Source organism: Erythrolamprus reginae, chromosome 2, assembly GCF_031021105.1.
Source record: "Erythrolamprus reginae isolate rEryReg1 chromosome 2, rEryReg1.hap1, whole genome shotgun sequence".
Lineage (NCBI taxonomy): Eukaryota > Metazoa > Chordata > Lepidosauria > Squamata > Dipsadidae > Erythrolamprus > Erythrolamprus reginae.
The window spans coordinates 12285912-12308297 of NC_091951.1; the positions used below are offsets into that span (position 1 = coordinate 12285912).

At 45.9% G+C, this 22386-nt stretch overlaps 1 protein-coding gene across 3 annotated transcripts in view; it reads right to left on the bottom strand.

Annotated features, from left to right (window-relative positions):
* The window catches only part of LOC139159732 (major histocompatibility complex class I-related gene protein-like), a 65783-nt gene extending 44000 nt beyond the window's left edge, over nucleotides 1-21783 (bottom strand). For 2 of the 3 annotated variants that reach the window (XM_070737092.1, XM_070737091.1), the window contains exons 1-2: nucleotides 21617-21753; nucleotides 1594-1869 (exon numbers count right to left, since the gene is read on the bottom strand). In XM_070737092.1, coding sequence (XP_070593193.1) covers nucleotides 1594-1869; nucleotides 21617-21686 — 346 coding nt within the window. In that variant the 5' untranslated portion in view covers nucleotides 21687-21753. Of the gene's footprint in view, nucleotides 1-1593; nucleotides 1870-21616 lie in introns of all 3 variants that reach the window. The other variant, XM_070737090.1, reaches the window with a different exon arrangement.
* Between the last annotated feature and the right edge of the window lie 603 nt (nucleotides 21784-22386).

Consider the following 22386-nt stretch of genomic DNA (forward strand, 5'->3'; position numbering starts at 1 on the left):
TAGACTGCAAGTGACCAGATTCGTGGATTTAAAAGAAAACTGAATCTTTGGAAAAACCAAAAGGAAATCCTGAAATGTTTCTCCTCCCGTTTGGGCTTGAGAGGGAGGAAGGACGCCAGGAACTCTCAAATCTAAGGGAAAAACCACCTGGAAGGACAGTTGAACTAAACTGACCAGCGTTTTCCCTCCCTTTCCCCACCCAGGAATGTAGGGTGAGGGGATCCTTTCTCTGCATCTTCTGCTCAGCCAGAGATCTTCCCTTTGGAGGAAGAGGAAGATCCTCGTGAGCTCCAGCCTGATCCTTCCCTCGAGAGGAGATTCCCTGATCTCCCCATGGGAAAAATGGACTTTTATTTATTTTTCTTTGATTAGTTTCCTTTTGCTCCTTTACTTTATGTTACCTTCTACTAGTTTTTATCTTTTGTTCAAAAGGTTTAATGCAAATTATATTTAAAAGTTCAAAAGGCAAACAAGGTATCATTAAAATTGTATTGAGAACCCAAGAGAGGCTGATGTCCCAAAGCCTTTACATGAATCAAGGCAGAGCAACCACATCTGGAATACTGGGAGCAGTTGTGGCCCAAAGACCCCCAAAAGGAGAGGAGGGAGCTGGAGAAGGTCCAGAGGAGGCGACTCAGGCGAGGGGAGGGGGGAAGCAGCCTCCCTTTGAGGAAAGGTTGGGACATTTGGGGCTCTTTAGCCTGGAAAGGAGGCTCCCACTAGACACACAGGTGCTTTCAGCCCCTGCCCCCAAACAAGGTTCCTTGAAGGTGAATCTTGTCCCCCAAAGATGGCAGAAGGGGGGGCTGCTGAAGAAGGCCTCCCCCCCTCCAGGGCAGCCCCACCAAGAGGGCAGGGCAGGGGTTCAGCCTGAGGGACCAAGGATGGGAAGCCACAAAGGCTCTGAGTGACTCTGGAAGAGCCCCAAATGGAGGATCCTTTCTTCTCTGTCTCTCCCTCTCAGGATTGGGAGGATCCTGGCCCTGTGCCCCCCCCTCAAGAGCCCCCACCCCATTTGGGTCTTCCTGGCCCCTCCTTCCAACTGGAGGATGAGCAGAAGCTCCCGGCATTTGGGGGCCCCACTCGTCCCTCCAAATAGGGGGTGAAGGAAAGAGGGATCTGGTCATCCCAGGTGGATCTGCACTTGATCCCTTATTTCTCTAGGGTGGAAACAGAGAAGGATGAGGACCTGCTTGCCCCAGAATTTAATTAGGATCCACTGCCTTTTTTGGGCGGGGGAGACCTGTGATTCCCTTCCTCCCCCACAGCAGGAGATCCACCAAGGTCAGACCCTCCAACTTTCATGGGGGGGGAGGGAGATTTCGGTCTCTTTTTACCTCAGTTCATATCAATATCAAAATTCAGAAAGACAGATGGATAAATTTAAACAAGTTTTCATTAACTGCAATTGGCAGAAAAGGACAAACACAATTTATATGGATTTTTTAAAAAGAATAAATATATTTAAAAAGACTATTTTAAAGGTGTGGAAGCAGCCTCTCCCTTTGAAGGGACTCCTCCCCCCTTTCTCCCCCCTCTGGTTCCTGAAGAGGGGAATATGGGGCTGGAGGAGCCACCCATCCCATCACTCACCTTCACTCTGATTGTAGCGATTCCTCAGAGTCTCCAGGCCTTCTCTGAATATCTCCTCAGAGGCACGAGCCATCCGGGTGTTTCTGTCCCAGTACTGGGGATCCTCCTTCCCCGCCTTCTCCATCCAGGAGACTCGAGGCTGCCTCTTCCGGCTGTTGCTGTCGTAGTAGCTGAAGAGTTGATGATCCACATAACCCACACTGACAAAGTGGGGCTGCCCTTGAGTGGGCTCTGAGATGGCGGTGTAGAAATACTTCAGGGAGTGGGAGGAGGCGCCTGGAAGGGACCCAGAGGGGCAGAGTTAGGGGGCTTCAGTCAAGGACCCTGATGCTCTATGGGGCACAGAAGGCCCCATTCCCAGGTCTGGAAAGAAGGAAGAAGAAGAAGAGAAAATGAAGGGGGAGGTGATGGGAGAGAGAAATAAAACAGAGGGTGGAAAGAGGGAACAACCGAGAGGCAAAGGAGCATCTTCTGGAGGGTTGGGAGAGAGAGAGGGGAAAGGAAAGGAAAGCAGGACCCCCAAACTTTTTCTGCTCTCCTTCAATTGTTTCCCCCCCTTCCAGCAAGGCCTCCCTCCACCCCCTCCCCCTTCTGCATTGCTCAGTCTCTGCCCCAAGGAGGCTGCAGGGGCCCCACAGGAAGAGGGGGACTCCATCCCCAGAAGCTCAAAACGCAACAGGAAACCCCATCTGGTCCCCCCAAGAGAGAAAAAAACATTGATTTCACTGAGGCCCAACATGGGTTGTGAATATGTGCAGATTTGAGGGGGGGTTATAAAATAGGGAAGGGGAGGGGGGAATTCAGGTGAGACCAGAGGCCGCAGGATCCTTACAGGAAACCGAAACTGCTTCCCTGGGATTTATGGGGAGGCGAAGGGGGGAGTGGAAGGATCAATATTGATGCCATGTAGCCCCCCTAGATCTTCGTCCTGACCCACCCACCCCGACTGGGAAATTCCCCCTCTCATCCCAGAATTCAGGCATCCGAACAGGAATTGGCTTTGAACTCACTGGGGCTCAACCCCATACCTTCGGAACCGTCTTCTGCCGCACGAATCCCAGCGGCCGATAAGGTCCCACAGAGTTGGCCTTCTCTGGGTCCCGTCGACTAAACAATGTCATCTGGTGGGCTCCAGGGGAAGAGCCTTCTCTGTGGCGGCCCCGACCCTCTGGAATCAACTCCCCCCAGAGATCAGAACTGCCCCCACCCTCCGTATCTTTCGCAAATTACTTAAGACCCACCTGTATCGCCAGACATGAGGGAATTGAGACATCTCCCCCAGGATTTTATAGTTTTATGTATAGTATGCGTGTGTTGCATGGTTTTTAAATGATGGGTTTTTTACATGCTTTTTTAATATTAGATTTGTTTACATTGTCACACTGTTCTTGTTATTGTTGTTGTGAGCTGCCCTGAGTTTTCAGAGAGGGGCGGCATACAAATCTAATTAATTATATTATTATTATTATTATTATTATTATTATTATTATTATTATTATTATTATTATTATTATTATTATTATTACTATTACCTTGAGCCATGGAGGCCCAGGGGTTAGAATGCAGCATTGCAGGCTAATTCTGCCCACAGCCAGGAGTTCAATCCTGAGCTGCTCAAGGTCGATTCCTTCCTAGTTCGATAAAATGAGGACCCAGATTGTTAGGCTGAGATTTTCAAGTGCTTCGAGTGGGCTTGAAAGCATTGTGAAGTGGTATACAGGTAGTCCTCCACTTGCAAGAGTTCATTTAGTGACTGTTCGAAGTTACATCATCACTGAAAAAAGTAACATATGCTCCTTTTTCACACTTACGACCATTGTAGCATCCCCATGTTTTTCACGTGATCAAAATTCAAACACTTACGACGACTGCAGTGTCCCGGGGTCATTTGATCTCGGTTTGCAAACCTCTGACAACCAAACTCAATGGGGAAGCAGATTCACTTAAAAACCATGTCACTAGTTAACAAGTGCAAGTGATTTGCTTAACAAATGTGGCAAGGAAAGTGGCAAATTGAGGCAAAACTCACACATTTGTCACCCATAAATTCTGAGTTCAATTGTGGTCGCAAGTCAAGGACTAGCTATATAAGTCTAAGCGCTGGTGCTATTGCTATGCCGCAGAAAATCTGTGACTATCTGTTCTGTCCAGGGCCGCCGATAGACGGGTACTACTGAAAGTCCCGTACCGGGCCCGGTGATTAGAGGGGCCCCGCAGTGAGTTAACGCCGTCAATCAGAGCTTCACTTCGGTAAAAGAAAAATAACCCGGATGAATGGACGTGAGGGAAACTTGAGGCGCCTTCCCAAAGCAAAAGAAGGGAGGTTTGTTGTCGTGTGGGGCTGGTCTTCAGAACCCGGGTGTAACTTATACCAGCGTTTCCCAACCGGTGTGCTCCTGCTCGATGCCGCGGTTTTCGGCGCTCTCCTGCTGGGCCCCAAAGAAGGAAGGCAGGAAGAAGGAGAGCTTCATTCTTCGCGCCTTTTTCCCGCCTTCCTTCTTTGGGGCCCAGCAGGAGAGCGCCGAAAACCGCGGCATCGAGCAGAAGCCGGGGGACAGCTGCGAGCGGGAGCCCCAGGACGGAAGTACCGGCAGCGCCCCGCCCAGCTGGACCTTTCCTGGCGTCGGCGGCAAGTGTCCTTTGTGGCCCGGTGGGAGGGCACTGGTGGTAGGAGGGGGGGTGGCTTCAGCGGCCGCAGGCAGTCGCGGGGAGATGGCGGCGGCGAGAGGGAGCGCTCTCTCTCTCTCTCAGCTGACTGCAAGCGGGAGCCCTGACGTGGCGGTTGGACGTGCTGCTGGACGTCGTACATGCTGGCGCTCAGGGCCACCATCAGGAATTTTGGGGCCCCATACAGCCTAAGTGTCTGGGCCCCCCCCCCGCCATTTTAAAACTACTTTTTTTAAGTTTTTAAGAAGATGTTAGATAATCATCTGAAAATAGCTGTAAATAAAACCCGATGTTCCCAGAATTAACTTTATTCATAACATTATGATAGCAACAACTTGACCTTAGTTTTACTGGAACTATAGAATAATCATATAATAACCGCTGATGTTACAGGCCGTATAACTATATAAAGAAGGAACTGAGGATAACAGTTCAAAAGGGACAGGGGTGGTGTTTGTTATGTTGTGTTGTTTTGTTGCTTGTCTTATAAAATGCAAATACAAAATTTAAACAAACAAATAAGTATATTGTAAAATGATAGATTATGTACTATCTTATTTTTTTAATGTTTACATAATAACTACTTTTTTAAAAAAAAATCATCTGTCTGAAGTAGTGTAGGATTCCTGTCTAAGCAGGGGGTTGGACTAGAAGACCTCCAAGGTGCCTTCCCACTGTTATTCTATTCTAATTATCCAGGGGGTTGTGTAGTTATCAGTGGTATTAAAATAGGAGCTGTTAAAAAAAAACCAAATACAATTTCATATTGCTTCACATCTCAATATCCTTTTCGATCTAGTTTTTACGCCCATCGGTGAACGCAGGTCTGAACGAGCCCGTGGTATCCAAGTTAATTTCAAAGTACACTGCTCAAAAAAAAGTGAAGGGAACACTTAAACAACACAATATAAACTCCAAGTTGTCAATCAGCGTTGCTTCCTAAGTGGACAGTTTGATTTCACAGAAGTTTGATTTACTTGGAGTTATATTGTGTTGTTTAAGTGTTTCCTTTATTTTTTTGAGCAGTGTAGATAGAGCAGGAGGTCTCCAATCTTGGCGACTTTCAGACTTGCGGACTTCAACTCCTAGAGTTCCTCAGCCAGCGAAGCTGCCTGGGGAACTCTGGGAGTTGAAGTCCGCAAGTCTTAAAGTCGCCAAGGTTGGAGACCCTCTGATAATACAGGGATTCTATCATTGTATAAGTCAGTGTTTCCCAACCTTTTTTGAGCCGCGGCACATTATTCATATTTTCAAAATCCTGGGGAACATTTAAAGGGGGGGGCGGGGGGGGGCTAAAGAAAAGTTTGGACAAAAAACCCCTCTCTGCCTCCCTTTCGCTCTATTTCTCCCTCTTTCTCTCTTTTCCTTCCTTCCCTTCTTTCTCTCTCTCCATCCCTCTTTCTTTTTTTCTTCCTCTCTTTTTTGCTCTCTTTCTCTCTCCCTCCTTCTCTTCCACTGTCTTTCTCTCTCCCTTTCTCTCTCTCTCTCTCTCCCTTGCTATCTCTTTCTTGCTTTTTTCTCTCTCTTTCACTGTCTTTCTATATGTCTCTTTTTCTCTTGCTATGTCTCTCTTTCTTTCTTTCTCTCTCTCTCTGCCTCTCTTGCTAAGTCTCTCTTTTTCTCTTGCTATGTCTTTCTTTCTTTCTTTCTTTCTCTCTCTCTCTCTCTGCCTCTCTTGCTAAGTCTCTTTTTTTCTCTTGCTATGTCTCTCTTTCTTTCTTTCTCTCTCTCTCTGCCTCTCTTGCTAAGTCTCTCTTTTTCTCTTGCTATGTCTCTCTTTCTTTTTCTCTCTCTCTGCCTCTCTTGCTAAGTCTCTCTTTTTCTCTTGCTATGTCTCTCTTTCTTTCTCTCTCTCTCTGCCTCTCTTGCTATGTCTCTCTTTTTCTCTTGCTCTGTCTCTCTTTCTTTTTCTCTCTCTCTGCCTCTCTTGCTATGTCTCTCTTTCCTTCTCTCTCTCTCTCTGCCTCTCTTGCTAAGTCTCTCTTTTTCTCTTGCTATGTCTCTCTTTCATTCTTTCTTTCTCTCTCTCTCTGCCTCTCTTGCTAAGTCTCTCTTTTTCTCTTGCTATGTCTCTCTTTCTTTCTCTCTCTCTCTCTGCCTCTCTTGCTATATCTATCTTTTTCTCTTGCTATGTCTCTCTTTCTTTTTCTCTCTCTCTGCCTCTCTTGCTATGTCTCTCTTTTTCTCTTGCTATGTCTCTCTTTTTCTCTCTCTCTGCCTCTCTTGCTAAGTCTCTCTTTTTCTCTTGCTATGTCTCTCTTTCTTTCTTTCTCTCTCTCTCTGCCTCTCTTGCTATGTCTCTCTTTTTCTTTTGCTATGTCTCTCTTTCTTTTTCTCTCTCTCTGCCTCTCTTGCTATGTCTCTCTTTTTCTCTTGCTATGTCTCTCTTTCTTTCTCTCTCTCTCTGCCTCTCTTGCTATGTCTCTCTTTTTCTCTTGCTATGTCTCTCTTTCTTTTTCTCTCTCTCTGCCTCTCTTGCTAAGTCTCTCTTTTTCTCTTGCTATGTCTCTCTTTCTCTTTCTCTCTCTGCCTCTCTTGCTATGTCTCTCTTTTTCTCTTGCTATGTCTCTCTTTCTTTTTCTCTCTCTCTGCCTCTCTTGCTATGTCTCTCTTTTTCTCTTGCTATGTCTCTCTTTCTTTCTCTCTCTCTCTGCCTCTCTTGCTAAGTCTCTCTTTTTCTCTTGCTATGTCTCTCTTTCTTTTTCTCTCTCTCTGCCTCTCTTGCTATGACTCTCTTTTTCTCTTGCTATGTCTCTCTTTCTTTTTCTCTCTGCCTCTCTTGCTATGACTCTCTTTTTCTCTTGCTATGTCTCTCTTTCTTTCTCTTTCTCTCTCTCTCTGCCTCTCTTGCTATGTCTCTCTTTTTCTCTTGCTATGTCTCTCTTTCTTTTTCTCTCTCTCTGCCTCTCTTGCTAAGTCTCTCTTTTTCTCTTGCTATGTCTCTCTTTCTTTCTCTCTCTCTCTGCCTCTCTTGCTATGTCTCTCTTTTTCTCTTGCTATGTCTCTCTTTCTTTTTCTCTCTCTCTGCCTCTCTTGCTATGTCTCTCTTTTTCTCTTGCTATGTCTCTCTTCCTTTCTCTTTCTTTCTGCCTCTCTTGCTATGACTCTCTTTTTCTTTTGCTATGTCTCTCTTTCTTTTTCTCTCTCTCTGCCTCTCTTGCTATGACTCTCTTTTTCTCTTGCTATGTCTCTCTTTCTTTTTCTCTCTCTCTGCCTCTCTTGCTATGACTCTCTTTTTCTCTTGCTATGTCTCTCTTTCTTTTTCTCTCTCTCTGCCTCTCTTGCTATGTCTCTCTTTTTCTCTTGCTATGTCTCTCTTTCTTTTTCTCTCTCTCTGCCTCTCTTGCTATGACTCTCTTTTTCTCTTGCTATGTCTCTATTTCTTTTTCTCTCTCTCTGCCTCTCTTGTTATGACTCTCTTTTTCTCTTGCTATGTCTCTCTTTCTTTTTCTCTCTCTCTGCCTCTCTTGCTATGTCTCTCTTTTTCTCTTGCTATGTCTCTCTTTCTTTTTCTCTTTGCCTCTCTTGCTATGACTCTCTTTTTCTCTTGCTATGTCTCTCTTTCTTTCTTTCTCTCTCTGCCTCTCTTGCTATGACTCTCTTTTTCTCTTGCTATGTCTCTCTTTCTTTTTCTCTCTCTCTGCCTCTCTTGCTATGTCTCTCTTTTTCTCTTGCTATGTCTCTCTTTCTTTTTCTCTCTCTCTACCTCTCTTTCTATGTCTCTCTTTTTCTCTTGCTATGTCTCTTTCTTTTTCTCTCTCTCTGCCTCTCTTTCTATGTCTCTTTTTCTCTTGCTATGTCTCTCTTTCTTTCTCTCTCTCTCTGCCTCTCTTGCTATGTCTCTCTTTTTCTCTTGCTATGTCTCTCTTTCCTTTTCTCTCTCTCTGCCTCTCTTGCTATGACTCTCTTTTTCTCTTGCTATGTCTCTCTTTCTTTTTCTCTCTCTCTGCCTCTCTTGCTATGTCTCTCTTTTTGTCTTGCTATGTCTCTCTTTCTTTTTCTCTCTCTCTGCCTCTCTTGATATGACTCTCTTTTTCTCTTGCTATGTCTCTCTTTCTTTCTCTCTCTCTCTCTGCCTCTCTTGCTATGTCTCTCTTTTTCTCTTGCTATGTCTCTCTTTCTTTTTCTCTCTGCCTCTCTTGCTATGACTCTCTTTTTCTCTTGCTATGTCTCTCTTTCTTTCTCTCTCTCTCTGCCTCTCTTGCTATGTCTCTCTTTCTTTTTCTCTCTCTCTGCCTCTCTTGCTATGACTCTCTTTTTCTCTTGCTATGTCTCTCTTTCTTTTTCTCTCTCTCTGCCTCTCTTGCTATGACTCTCTTTTTCTCTTGCTATGTCTCTCTTTCTTTTTCTCTCTGCCTCTCTTGCTATGACTCTCTTTTTCTCTTGCTATGTCTCTCTTTCTTTTTCTCTCTCTCTGCCTCTCTTGCTATGACTCTCTTTTTCTCTTGCTATGTCTCTCTTTCTTTTTCTCTCTCTCTGCCTCTCTTGTTATGACTCTCTTTTTCTCTTGCTATGTCTCTCTTTCTTTTTCTCTCTCTCTGCCTCTCTTGCTATGTCTCTCTTTTTCTCTTGCTATGTCTCTCTTTCTTTTTCTCTCTCTCTGCCTCTCTTGCTATGTCTCTCTTTTTCTCTTGCTATGTCTCTCTTTCTTTTTCTCTTTGCCTCTCTTGCTATGACTCTCTTTTTCTCTTGCTATGTCTCTCTTTCTTTCTTTCTCTCTCTGCCTCTCTTGCTATGACTCTCTTTTTCTCTTGCTATGTCTCTCTTTCTTTTTCTCTCTCTCTGCCTCTCTTGCTATGTCTCTCTTTTTCTCTTGCTATGTCTCTCTTTCTTTTTCTCTCTCTCTACCTCTCTTTCTATGTCTCTCTTTTTCTCTTGCTATGTCTCTTTCTTTTTCTCTCTCTCTGCCTCTCTTTCTATGTCTCTTTTTCTCTTGCTATGTCTCTCTTTCTTTCTCTCTCTCTCTGCCTCTCTTGCTATGTCTCTCTTTTTCTCTTGCTATGTCTCTCTTTCCTTTTCTCTCTCTCTGCCTCTCTTGCTATGACTCTCTTTTTCTCTTGCTATGTCTCTCTTTCTTTTTCTCTCTCTCTGCCTCTCTTGCTATGTCTCTCTTTTTGTCTTGCTATGTCTCTCTTTCTTTTTCTCTCTCTCTGCCTCTCTTGCTATGACTCTCTTTTTCTCTTGCTATGTCTCTCTTTCTTTTTCTCTCTCTCTGCCTCTCTTGTTATGACTCTCTTTTTCTCTTGCTATGTCTCTCTTTCTTTTTCTCTCTCTCTGCCTCTCTTGCTATGTCTCTCTTTTTCTCTTGCTATGTCTCTCTTTCTTTTTCTCTCTCTCTGCCTCTCTTGCTATGTCTCTCTTTTTCTCTTGCTATGTCTCTCTTTCTTTTTCTCTTTGCCTCTCTTGCTATGACTCTCTTTTTCTCTTGCTATGTCTCTCTTTCTTTCTTTCTCTCTCTGCCTCTCTTGCTATGACTCTCTTTTTCTCTTGCTATGTCTCTCTTTCTTTTTCTCTCTCTCTGCCTCTCTTGCTATGTCTCTCTTTTTCTCTTGCTATGTCTCTCTTTCTTTTTCTCTCTCTCTACCTCTCTTTCTATGTCTCTCTTTTTCTCTTGCTATGTCTCTTTCTTTTTCTCTCTCTCTGCCTCTCTTTCTATGTCTCTTTTTCTCTTGCTATGTCTCTCTTTCTTTCTCTCTCTCTCTGCCTCTCTTGCTATGTCTCTCTTTTTCTCTTGCTATGTCTCTCTTTCCTTTTCTCTCTCTCTGCCTCTCTTGCTATGACTCTCTTTTTCTCTTGCTATGTCTCTCTTTCTTTTTCTCTCTCTCTGCCTCTCTTGCTATGTCTCTCTTTTTGTCTTGCTATGTCTCTCTTTCTTTTTCTCTCTCTCTGCCTCTCTTGATATGACTCTCTTTTTCTCTTGCTATGTCTCTCTTTCTTTCTCTCTCTCTCTCTGCCTCTCTTGCTATGTCTCTCTTTTTCTCTTGCTATGTCTCTCTTTCTTTTTCTCTCTGCCTCTCTTGCTATGACTCTCTTTTTCTCTTGCTATGTCTCTCTTTCTTTCTCTCTCTCTCTGCCTCTCTTGCTATGTCTCTCTTTCTTTTTCTCTCTCTCTGCCTCTCTTGCTATGACTCTCTTTTTCTCTTGCTATGTCTCTCTTTCTTTTTCCCTCTCTCTGCCTCTCTTGCTATGTCTCTCTCTTTCTCTTGCTATGTCTCTCTTTCTTTCTCTCTCTCTCTGCCTCTCTTGCTAAGTCTCTCTTTTTCTCTTGCTATGTCTCTCTTTCTTTTTCTCTCTCTCTGCCTCTCTTGCTATGTCTCTCTTTTTCTCTTGCTATGTCTCTCTTTCTTTTTCTCTCTCTCTGCCTCTCTTGCTATGTCTCTCTTTTTCTCTTGCTATGTCTTTCTTTCTTTTTCTCTCTCTCTGCCTCTCTTGCTATGTCTCTCTTTTTCTCTTGCTATGTCTCTCTTTCTTTTTCTCTCTCTCTGCCTCTCTTGCTATGTCTCTCTTTCTTTCTCTCTCTCTCTGCCTCTCTTGCTAAGTCTCCCTTTTTCTCTTGCTATGTCTCTCTTTCTTTCTCTCTCTCTCTGCCTCTCTTGCTATGTCTCTTTTTCTCTTGCTATGTCTCTATTTCTTTCTTTCTCTCTCTCTCTGCCTCTTTTGCTATGTCTCTCTTTTTCTCTTGCTATGTCTCTCTTTCTTTTTCTCTCTCTCTGCCTCTATTGCTAAGTCTCTCTTTTTCTCTTGCAATGTCTCTCTTCTCTCTCTCTCTGCCTCTCTTGCTATGTCTCTCTTTTTCTCTTGCTATGTCTCTCTTTCTTTCTCTCTCTCTCTGCCTCTCTTGCTATGTCTCTCTGCCTCTCTTGCTATGTCTCTCTGCCTCTCTTGCTATGTCTCTCTTTCTTTCTCTTTCTCTCTGCCTCTCTTGCTATGTCTCTCTTTTTCTCTTGCTATGTCTCTCTTTCTTTTTCTCTCTCTCTGCCTCTCTTGCTATGTCTCTCTTTTTCTCTTGCTATGTCTCTCTTTCTTTTTCTCTCTCTCTGCCTCTCTTGCTGTCTCTCTTTTTCTCTTGCTATGTCTCTCTTTCTTTTTCTCTCTCTCTGCCTCTCTTGCTATGTCTCTCTTTTTCTCTTGCTATGTCTCTCTTTCTTTTTCTCTCTCTCTGCCTCTCTTGCTATGACTCTCTTTTTCTCTTGCTATGTCTCTCTTTCTTTCTCTCTCTCTCTGCCTCTCTTGCTATGTCCCTCTTTTTCTCTTGCTATGTCTCTCTTTTTCTCTTGATATGTCTCTCTTTCTTTTTCTCTCTCTCTGCCTCTCTTGCTATGTCTCTCTTTTTCTCTTGCAATGTCTCTCTTTCTTTCTCTCTCTGCCTCTCTTGCTATGTCTCTCTTTTTCTCTTGCTATGTCTCTCTTTCTTTCTCTCTCTCTCTGCCTCTCTTGCTATGTCTCTCTTTTTCTCTTGCTATGTCTCCCTTTCTTTTTCTCTCTCTCTGCCTCTCTTGCTATGTCTCTCTTTTTCTCTTGCTATGTCTCTCTTTCTTTCTTTCTCTCTCTCTCTGCCTCTCTTGCTATGTCTCTCTTTTTCTCTTGCTATGTCTCTCTTTCTTTTTCTCTCTCTGTGCCTCTCTTGCTATGTCTCTCTTTCTCTCTCTCTTTCTCGATCTCTCTTTCTCGATCTCTCTTTCTCTGCCTCTCTTGCTATGTCTCTCTTTTTCTCTTGCTATGTCTCTCTTTCTCTCTCTCTTTCTCGATCTCTCTTTCTCTGCCTCTCTTGCTGTCTTTCTTTCTTGCTCTGTCTCTCTTTCTCTGCCTCTCTTGCTATGTCTCTCTTTCTTTTTTCTCTCTCTGCCTCTCTTGCTATGTCTCTCTTTTTCTCTTGCTATGTCTCTCTTTCTTTTTCTCTCTCTCTGCCTCTCTTGCTAAGTCTCTCTTTTTCTCTTGCTATGTCTCTCTTTCTTTTTCTCTCTCTCTGCCTCTCTTGCTATGTCTCTCTTTTTCTCTTGCTATGTCTCTCTTTCTTTTTCTCTCTCTCTGCCTCTCTTGCTATGTCTCTCTTTTTCTCTTGCTATGTCTCTCTTTCTTTTTCTCTCTCTCTCTGCCTCTCTTGCTATGTCTCTCTTTTTCTCTCTCTCTGCCTCTATTGCTAAGTCTCTCTTTTTCTCTTGCAATGTCTCTCTTTCTCTCTCTCTCTGCCTCTCTTGCTATGTCTCTCTTTTTCTCTTGCTATGTCTCTCTTTCTTACTCTCTCTCCCTCTCAGCTGACTGCAAGCGGGAACCCTGACGGCGGCAGCTGGACGTGCTGCTGGACACCTTATATGCCAGGCCCGTAGCGCTAGCATGTGCGACGTCCAGCAGCACGTCCAACCGCCACGTCAGGGCTCCCGCTTGCAGTCAGCTGAGAGAGAGAGAGAGGGAGAGCGCGCTCCCTCTCGCCGCCGCCATCTCCCCGCAACTGCCTGCGGCCGCTGCAGCCACCCCCCCTCCTACCGCCAGTGCCCTCCCACCGGGCCACAAAGGACACTTGCCGCTGACGCCAGGAAAGCTCCAGCTGGGCGGGGCGCTGCCGGTACTTCCGTCCTGGGGCTCCCGCTCGCAGCTGTCCCCCGGCTTCTGCTCGATGCCGCGGTTTTCGGCGCTCTCCTGCTGGGCCCCAAAGAAGGAAGGCGGGAAAAAGGCGCTAAGAATGAAGCTCTCCTTCTTCCTGCCTTCCTTCTTTGGGGCCCAGCAGGAGAGCGCCAAAAACCACGGCATCGAACAGGAGCGCACCGGTTGGGAAACGCTGGTATAAGTTACAACCGGGTTCTGAAGACCAGCCCCACACGACAACAAACCTCCCTTCTTTTGCTTTGGGAAGGCGCCTCGAGTTTCCCTCACATCCATTCATCCGGGTTATTTTTCTTTTACCGAAGGGAAGCTCTGATTGACGGCGTTAACTCACTGCGGGGCCCCTCTAATCACCGGGCCCGGTACGGGACTTTCAGTAGTACCCGTCTAACGGCGGCCCTGCTGGCGATATGGGCCTGGCATATACGGTGTCCAGCAGCACGTCCAGCTGCCGCCGTCAGGGCTCCCGCTTGCAGTCAGCTGAGAGAGAGAGAGAAAGAAAGAGAGACATATAAGAGAGGCAGAGAGAGAGAGAAAGAGAGACATAGCAAGAGAGGCAGAGAAAGAGAGACAGAGCAAGAAAGAAAGACAGCAAGAGAGGCAGAGAAAGAGAGATCGAGAAAGAGAGAGAGAAAGAGAGACATAGCAAGAGAGGCAGAGAGAGAGAAAAAGAAAGGGAGACATTGCAAGAGAAAAAGAGAGACTTAGCAAGAGAGGCAGAGAGAGAGAGAAAGAAAGAAAGAGACATAGCAAGAGAAAAAGAGAGTCATAGCAAGAGATGCAGAGAGAGAGAAAAAGAAAGAGAGGCATAGCAAGAGAAAAAGAGAGACATAGCAAGAGAGGCAGAGAGAGAGAGAGAAAGAGAGACATAGCAAGAGAAAAAGAGACATAGCAAGAGATGCAGAGAGAGAGAAAAAGAAAGAGAGACATAGCAAGAGAAAAAGAGAGACATAGCAAGAGAGGCAGAGAGAGAGAGAGAAAGAGAGACATAGCAAGAGAAAAAGAGACATAGGAAGAGATGCAGAGAGAGAGAAAAAGAAAGAGAGACATAGCAAGAGAAAAAGAGAGACATAGCAAGAGAGGCAGAGAGAGAAAGAAAGAGACATAGCAAGAGAAAAAGAGAGACATAGCAAGAGAGGTAGAGAGAGAGAAAAAGAAAGAGAGACATAGCAAGAGGAAAAGAGAGACATAGCAAGAGAGGCAGAGAGAGAGAAAAAGAAAGAGAGACATAGCAAGAGGAAAAGAGAGACAGCAAGAGAGGCAGAGAGAGAGAAAAAGAAAGAGAGACATAGCAAGAGAAAAAGAGAGACATAGCAAGAGAGGCAGAGAGAGAGAGAAAGAAAGAGAGACATAACAAGAGAAAAAGAGAGAGTCTTCTCCTTAGACTCTGGGCGGCTTACAACATGTTAACAATAGCACTTTTTAACAGAGCTAGGCTATTGCCCCCACAATCCGGGTCCTCATTTTACCCACCGCGGAGGGATGGAAGGCTGAGTCAACCTTGAGCCGGTAATGAGATTTAAACCGCTGACCTTCAGATCTACAGTCAGCTTTAGTGGCCTGCAGTACAGCACTCTACCTGCTGCGCCACCCTGGCTCTTAGCTTGCAGCTGTGAGGCAATTCACAGTCCTTCTGCTTTCACAAAGTGAAACACACTTTGCTCTGGTTTAGTTTCAAAGTGGGGAAAAATCAGCACACAAAAGGTCAAAGTCAGTAAAGCAGGCACGAAACACAACGATCAGATAATCCTCCACAATGGCCAAACCCACAGGCTGCTATTTATAGCAGCCTCATTAATTACCACAGCCCCACCCAACCACAGGTGGCCTCATTTTCTTTGATAATAATCTCTCAGTTGTTGTTGCTTATGCATCCCTCTCCGCATGCATGGCTGTATCATTAACTCTTGTTCTGAATCCAAGGAGGAGCTAGATAATTTATCTCCTTCTGAGCTGTCTGCCACACTCTCCTCCTCCCTGTCACTCATGTCTTCTTGGTCAGAGGAGCCTTCATCATCAGATTCCACCAGGGGCAAAACAGGCCTGCAGCATGTTGATGTCTCCCCCACATCCACAGTCCTTGGGGCAGGAGCTGGGCCAGAGCTAACCACAACACTATCCATCCCAAGAGAGAATAAATGAATAATTTCAGCTAACCAATTAGGGTCTGAAAGCATAATTCCCAGGTGCTGCCCATTCCTTCCAGTATGGTCTCCCAATCCTTCCCAGTTCAAGGCAAAAGCCTGGGCCTCCTCCTTCCTGCTCCCTCCCCACAATTCCAGGGGATGCTCAGAGCTTTTGAGGATCCCCAGATCCACTTCCTGCTCTGGGGACATTTCAGAATCCAAATGGATCAGATTATAAACAAATCAATTACTCTCCATCTAAAAACTAATAATTTGCTCTCTAACAAACAATTTGGTTTCAGAAAAAAACTATCCTGAAACCTGCAGCTCCTCCACTGCAAAAATATATGGACAACTCATCTATATCAATGGAAATCTACAGATGCAAAGTATATTGACTTCTGCAAAGCCTTTGATTTAGTGGTCCATGACAAACTACTCCTAAAACTCAAATCCTATGGCATCTCAGGATCCCTCCATAGCTGGATTACAGTATTCCTGTCAAACAGACAACAAGTGGTCAAAATAGGAAGCACCATATCCACCCCCGTCCCAGTTAAAAGCAGTGTTCCCCAAGGTAGTGTACTGGGACCAACGCTCTTCATTCTCTACATCAATGACCTTTGCGATTACATCACAAGCAACTGTGTCCTCTTCGCCGACGATGTAAAACTCTTCAACACCACCGATAACACAACTACTCTCCAAAAAGACCTTGACGCTGTTTCTGAGTGGTCTAACACATGGCAACTCCAAATCTCAACTAGCAAAATGCTCTGTCCTACACATTGGGAAGAAGAATCTGAACTCCAAATACGAACTGAATAATCAAATTATCACAGATAATCCCCACTCGGTTAAAGACCTTGGTATACTAATAACAAAAGATTTAAGTGCCAAAGCCCACTGCAACAATATAGCCAAGAAGGCTTCAAGAGTTGTAAACCTAATCCTCCGTAGCTTCTGCTCTGGCAATCTCACACTACTTACCAGAGCTTACAACACATTTGCCAGACCCATCCTCAAATACAGCTCATCCGTTTGGAACCTATGTCGCATCTCAGACATTAACACCCTTGAAAATGTCCAAAGATACTTCACCAGAAGAGCCCTTCACTCCTCCACTCGAAACAGAATATCCTACAAGACTAGACTTTCAATCCTGGACCGAGAAAGCCTAGAACTAAGACGCCTTAAACAAGATCTAAGTATTGCCCACAAGATCATATGCTGCAATGTCCTGTCTGTCAGCGACTACTTCAGCTTCAACCACAACAACACAAGAGCACACAACAGATTTAAACTTAATATTAACTGCTCCAAACTTGACTGTAAAAAATATGACTTCAGTAACTGAGTTGTCGAAGCGTGGAACTCATTACCGGACTCAAACTCAACCCGGATAAGACGGAGTGGCTGTGGGTTTTGCCTCCCAAGGACAATTCCATCTGTCCATCCATCACCCTGGGGGGGGGAGTCACTAACCCCCACAGAGAGGGTCCGCAACTTGGGCGTCCTCCTCGATCCACAGCTCACATTAGAGAAACATCTTTCAGCTGTGGCGAGGGGGGCGTTTGCCCAGATTCGTCTGGTGCACCAGTTGCGGCCCTATTTGGACCGGGAGTCACTGCTCACAGTCACTCATGCCCTCATCACCTCGAGGCTCGACTACTGTAACGCTCTCTACATGGGGCTACCTTTGAAAAGTGTTCGGAAATTTCAGATCGTGCAGAATGCAGCTGCGAGAGCTATCATGGGCTTTCCTAAATTTGCCCATGTCACACCAACACTCCGCAGTCTGCATTGGTTGCCGATCAGTTTCCGGTCACAATTCAAAGTGTTGGTTATGACCTATAAAGCCCTTCATGGCACCGGACCAGAATATCTCCGGGACCGCCTTCTGCCGCACGAATCCCAGCGACCAATTAGGTCCCACAGAGTTGGCCTTCTCCAGGTCCCGTCAACTAAACAATGTCGTTTGGCGGGACCCAGGGGAAGAGCCTTCTCTTTGGCGGCCCCGACCCTTTGGAATCAACTCCCCCCAGATATCAGAGTTGCCCCCACCCTCCTAGCCTTTCGTAAGCTCCTTAAAACCCACCTCTGTCGTCAGGCATGGGGGAATTGACATGTTCCTTCCCCCTAGGCTTATAAAATTTGTGTATGGTATGCTAGTGTGTATGATTGGTTTTTAACTTGTGGTGTTCTTAAAATTAATTTAATATTGGATTTGTCTTGTATTGCTGTTGCTGTGAACCGCCCCGAGTCTGCGGAGAGGGGCGGCATACAAATCTGATTAAACTTAAACTTAAACTTAAACTTAAACTCTGTCTGGGCGAGGGGATCTCCACAGTGGGCGACGGTGGGCGGTGGCGGCAGTGGCAGCTTAGGGGACCCTGCAGAGACCCCCTCACCAGAACAGAGGAGGCGGCAGCTTCAAGGGACCAACAGCCGGTCCTCCTCGGCGCTGTGTTGCTGCAGCCTCCGAGGCCGCCCACTGCGGAGATCCCCTGCCTGAACGGAGGCAGCCTCGGAGGCTGCAGCAAAGCAGCACCAAGAAGGACCGGCTGTTGGTCCCTTGAAGCCGCCTCCGCCTCCGTTCGTGTAAGTCGGAATACTGTACAGTACAGTACTCCGACTTACATGGAAATTTGGCTTACGACGCTCCGTAGGAACGGAACGACGTCGTAAGTCAGGGACTACCTATATAGCCAAGTTTGACTGTTTTTAAATTGCCCACGATTATACAGAGATTTCAGGAGACAGGAAGAGGGCCTCTTTTCTCACATTTTGTGGGACTGAAGTTTTAGAAACAGCCCATGCTTTGTGCGTCCCCACCTTCATCCACTCAGTAAAATGGGAAGACCTTCTTGCAAAATTACAGGACCAGTTTGCTCACCACCACCATCCCGCTGCACTCGTCGCTATTTATTTTACCATCGGAACCCAGGGGAGAGGGAGACAATTAATGAATATATAGTGATACCTTGTCTTACAAACTTAATTGGTTCCGGGGCGAGGTTCTTAAGGTGAAATGTTTGTAAGACGAAACAATGTTTCCCATAGGAATCAACGGAAAAGTGATTAATGCGTGCAAGCCCAAAACTCACCCCTTTTGTCAGCCGAAGCGCCCGTTTTTGCGCTGCTGGGATTCCCCTGAGGCTCCCCTCCATGGGAAACCCCACCTCCGGACTTCTGTGTTTTTTCGATGCTGCAGGGGAATCCCAGCATCGCAAAAATGAGCGCTTCGCTGGCAACGGAAGTCCGGAGGTGGGGTTTCCCAGTGAAAGGAGCATCAGTGAAATCACAGCATCGCAAAAACACCGAAGTCCTCGAAACCCCACCTCCGGACCTCTGTATTTTTGTGATGCTGCGATTTCGCTGAGGCTCCCCTCGCTGGGAAACCCCACCTCCAGACTTCCGTTGCCAGCTAGGTGCCCGTTTTGGGGCTGCTGGGATTCCCCCGCAGCATCACAAAAGCACGGAAGTCCGGAGGTGGGGTTTTCCATGGAGGGAAGCCTCAGAGGAATTCCAGCAGCGGCAGTGGGTTTGTAAGGTGAAAATAGTTTGTAAGAAGAGGCAAAAAAATCTTAAACCCCGGGTTTGTATCTCGAAAAGTTTGTATGACGAGGCGTTTGTAAGATGAGGTATCACTGTATATAGATGCGTTGCAGAAAGCAGCTTTGCACTCTGAATTCCAGAATTTGGAAGATTACTTCCTGGACCGCCTAGTTTTTGGCGTGCGAGATAGCCGACTTGGTGGTGGTAGCTGAAGCGCAAGCAGTGGAGTTATCGATGTAGTCACTGGCCCAGATAGACACGGGTGGGGCTTTGTCCACTGCCTCCTCGACCCATGCTGTGAGTGTTTTGCCAGAACAGCTGGAACTGAACAAATGACCTACTGGATTGCCTATGCTCTCCCTCTGTTTGCTGGCTTCCTTGTGAGGAAGACAAAGACAGACCAATTACAGACTTGTGACAGGCAAGTCCTGGCAAAGGTGTGTGAATCTGGCCTTTGTGGGTCAGGAGAATCTCTGGCAAATGAGATGTGGGCCAGGATTTTGGAAAGGAGATAAATGCGAGAGAGGTGGAAGCAGCTCAGGACAGCCTTTGGCCAATACATATTAATTTGCAAAATGAATAGCTGATTAATAATAAAATGATTCAATAAAAATTGCACAATGTTTTTGAACTAATGGGGTAAAATTCATAATTTAATAAAGAAGATTCTCAAAATAAATATAAAAATTAAACTAGAGACATTTCTTTTAGGAGTAGTGGACAAAGAACAAGAAAAAATTGCTTTATTTTAACTATGATAACCTTCTAAAAGAAAGATAACTTCATTGCTATCCATGTCTACAGTAGCAAGAATGTCCAGATTAAGTGCTTAAATCAAAGGCAAGAATACATTCAGTTTCCTTCCTACTTGGAAACCACTTCTGGATTTTGTGGTTGGGGTAGTAAAATTTGCTACATTGACTAGATTTTGTTGGTTACAAAAAGTTACTTGTTATAAAAATGGTTAATACCTATTAAGTTTGCAAAAGTGAAATGTTGAAGCTGTATCGTTATTATTTTTGTTCAACTGTGCTGAAAAGAACACACAGTGTTATTATTTGGGAGGTGATAAAAAAGACCTGGTATAAGAACATAAGAGGAGCCATGCTGAATCAGGCCAAAGCCCATCGAGTCCAGCATTCTGTGTCACACAGTGGCCCACCAATTGTCCATGGGGATCTTGAGCAGAAAGAGAAGGCAAAACCCTCCCTTTCCCTTGACCCCAACAAGTGGTACTCAAGGGAATCCTGCCTGCCTCAACCAACATAAAGGCGGCACTTGGACATCCATTTCAATAACCACCGATACACTTGGCATCCATGAATTTGTCTAATCCTGCCTTGAAACTATCCAGGCTGACAGCTGTCACGACCTCTTCTGGAAGTGAATTCCATAAACCAAGGACCCTCTGGGTGAAGAAATATTTCCCTCTATTTGTCCTCACTTTCTTACCTATGAGTTCTAGGGAGTGCTCCCTCGTCCTAGTATCTATTTTCTATCCCATGCATGATTTTATACACTTCGATCTAGTCACCTCTTAAATGTCCTCTTTCAAGGCTGAAGAGATCAAGGTGTTGCAAACCTGGTTTCTTGAGGGAGGTGCTCCATTTCCTTGATCATTCTTGTTGCCCTTTTAATTTTATTTATCAGCCCTTTTTGCACCTTTTCCAGTTCCATTATATCCTTCTTGAGATGAAGTGACCAGAACTGTACACAGTACTCCAAGTGTGGTCTCACTATCAATTTATACAGAGGCATAAAACTTGCTGACCTATTTTCTATTCCCTTCCTAATCATGCCAAGCATGGAATTTGCTTCTTCTTTTTTTTAAAATACTGCTGCTGTCCATTGGGTTGACATCTTCATCGAGCTGTCCACCAAAACCCCAAGATCCCTGTCTTGGGTTGTCTCAGAAAGCTTGGCATTGCTTTCATAGCCAAGAGGGAATATTATTCCCTTCTGCTGCACGAATCCCAGCGACCAGTTAGGTCCCACAGAGTGGGTCTTCTCCGGGTCCCGTCAACTAAACAATGCTGCTTGGCGGGACCCAGGGGAAGAGCCTTCTCTGTGGCGGCCCCGGCCCTCTGGAACCAACTCCCCCCAGAGATTAGAATTGCCCCCACCCTCCTTGCCTTTCGTAAGCTACTTAAAACCCACCTCTGCCGCCAGGCATGGGGGAATTGAGATCCTCTTTCCCCCTAGGCCTTTACAATTTTATGCATGGTATGTCTGTATGTATGTTTGGTTTTTTATTATAATGGGTTTTAATTGTTTTTAGTATTGGATTATTGTTATACGCTGTCTTATTATTGCTGTTAGCTGCCCCGAGTCTCCGGAGAGGGGCGGCATACAAATCCAATCAATAACAATAATAATAATAATTATCTCCCACCCCATGTTTATCATTTCAGCTAAGAAGACACCTCCCACCTTCCAAAGACTTAATTTAAGATAAGTGTTTCCCCTCTTTTTCTGAGTTTTCACTTTGGAGGCAACATAAATAGAGAACAGTGGGAACACAACGAAACTCAACATGCTGAATTTATCCTTTTATGAGCCGGTGGCACTCCTTTTATTCCAAGGTCCGTTTCTCTCTAGACTCTGACCCTGCAGCATTCACACTGCAACCTTCACCCAGCCGCTCCATTGCACCCACCTCCAAGCCTGCAAATACCCGGGTCCTCCCAGCGCCAGAAGCCGGGGGGAAAAAAACAAAAAGCCCTTCCACCCCCACCGGCCCAAAGGCAGGAAAGGCGACCCAGGCGGAGGGGCTGGGTGAAGGCAGCCAGGGATCTCCTGCAAACGCTGCTTTCCGGCAACCTCCACTGCGCTTGGGGTCGCCCAGGTAGACTTGCCTGGCCCCTGGAGGGGCGACCGTTGTCCCGCTCCCAAAGCCGCTGGGATGGGATGGGAGGCAACAGAGTCCAATCAGCCTTTAAGGGCCGTTCCGAAAGGATCCAGATGGGAAAGGGGAACGGACTAGAAAGAGGACCGAATCAAGATTCCCTTTAACCCTTCCGGGAGGGGAAGAAAAAGGGGGCGGAATCCCCGACGCCCTCAAAGGGACTCACCGAAGCTGCTCCCCCGGAAAGCCACTGCCACCCACACCAGGAGTAAGACGGGCGCAGAGCGCAGAGCCATCCTGACGGCGATTCACAACCTGCGCCCAGATTTGCGGAAGTGGCACAGAAAAACAAAAGGGCGCTCCTGTTGATCCGCAGTTCAACAATCCAGAGCCGGCTGGCGATTGGCCCAAGCTTAACCAATAGAAAAAAAGTATTCCCGTCTCGTTATACAGTATTTCCTTGGCAAATGTCATGGGGCGCACAGGTGGGGGGAGGTGGGGGGAAAGCGAAAGTTCAATCAGGAAATCTTCCAGGGATTACGCTTATGGGGGGGGGGGGCTGAGGGGGCAGAACTGCGGGGCTGAGAAAAGCGGCAGGATTATTTGGCGCTGGGAGGGGAGGGAGAGGCGCAGTGAAGCGACTCTGAAAACCATTAATTTTATTTATTTATTTATTACTTAGATTTGTATGCCGCCCCTCTCCGAAGACTCGGGGCGGCTCACAACATGTAAAAAACAAATCATAAGCAATCCGACAGATTTAAAATATTTAAATATTTAAAAAACCCCATATGCTAACAGTCACACACACAGACATACCATGCATAAATTAAACGTGCCCGGGGGAGATGTTTCAGTTCCCCCATGCCTGCCGGCAAAGGTGGGTTTTAAGGAGTTTACGGAAGGCAGGAAGAGTAGGGGCAATTCTAATCTCCGGGGGGAGTTGGTTCCAGAGGGCCGGGGCCGCCACAGAGAAGGCTCTTCCCCTGGGGCCCG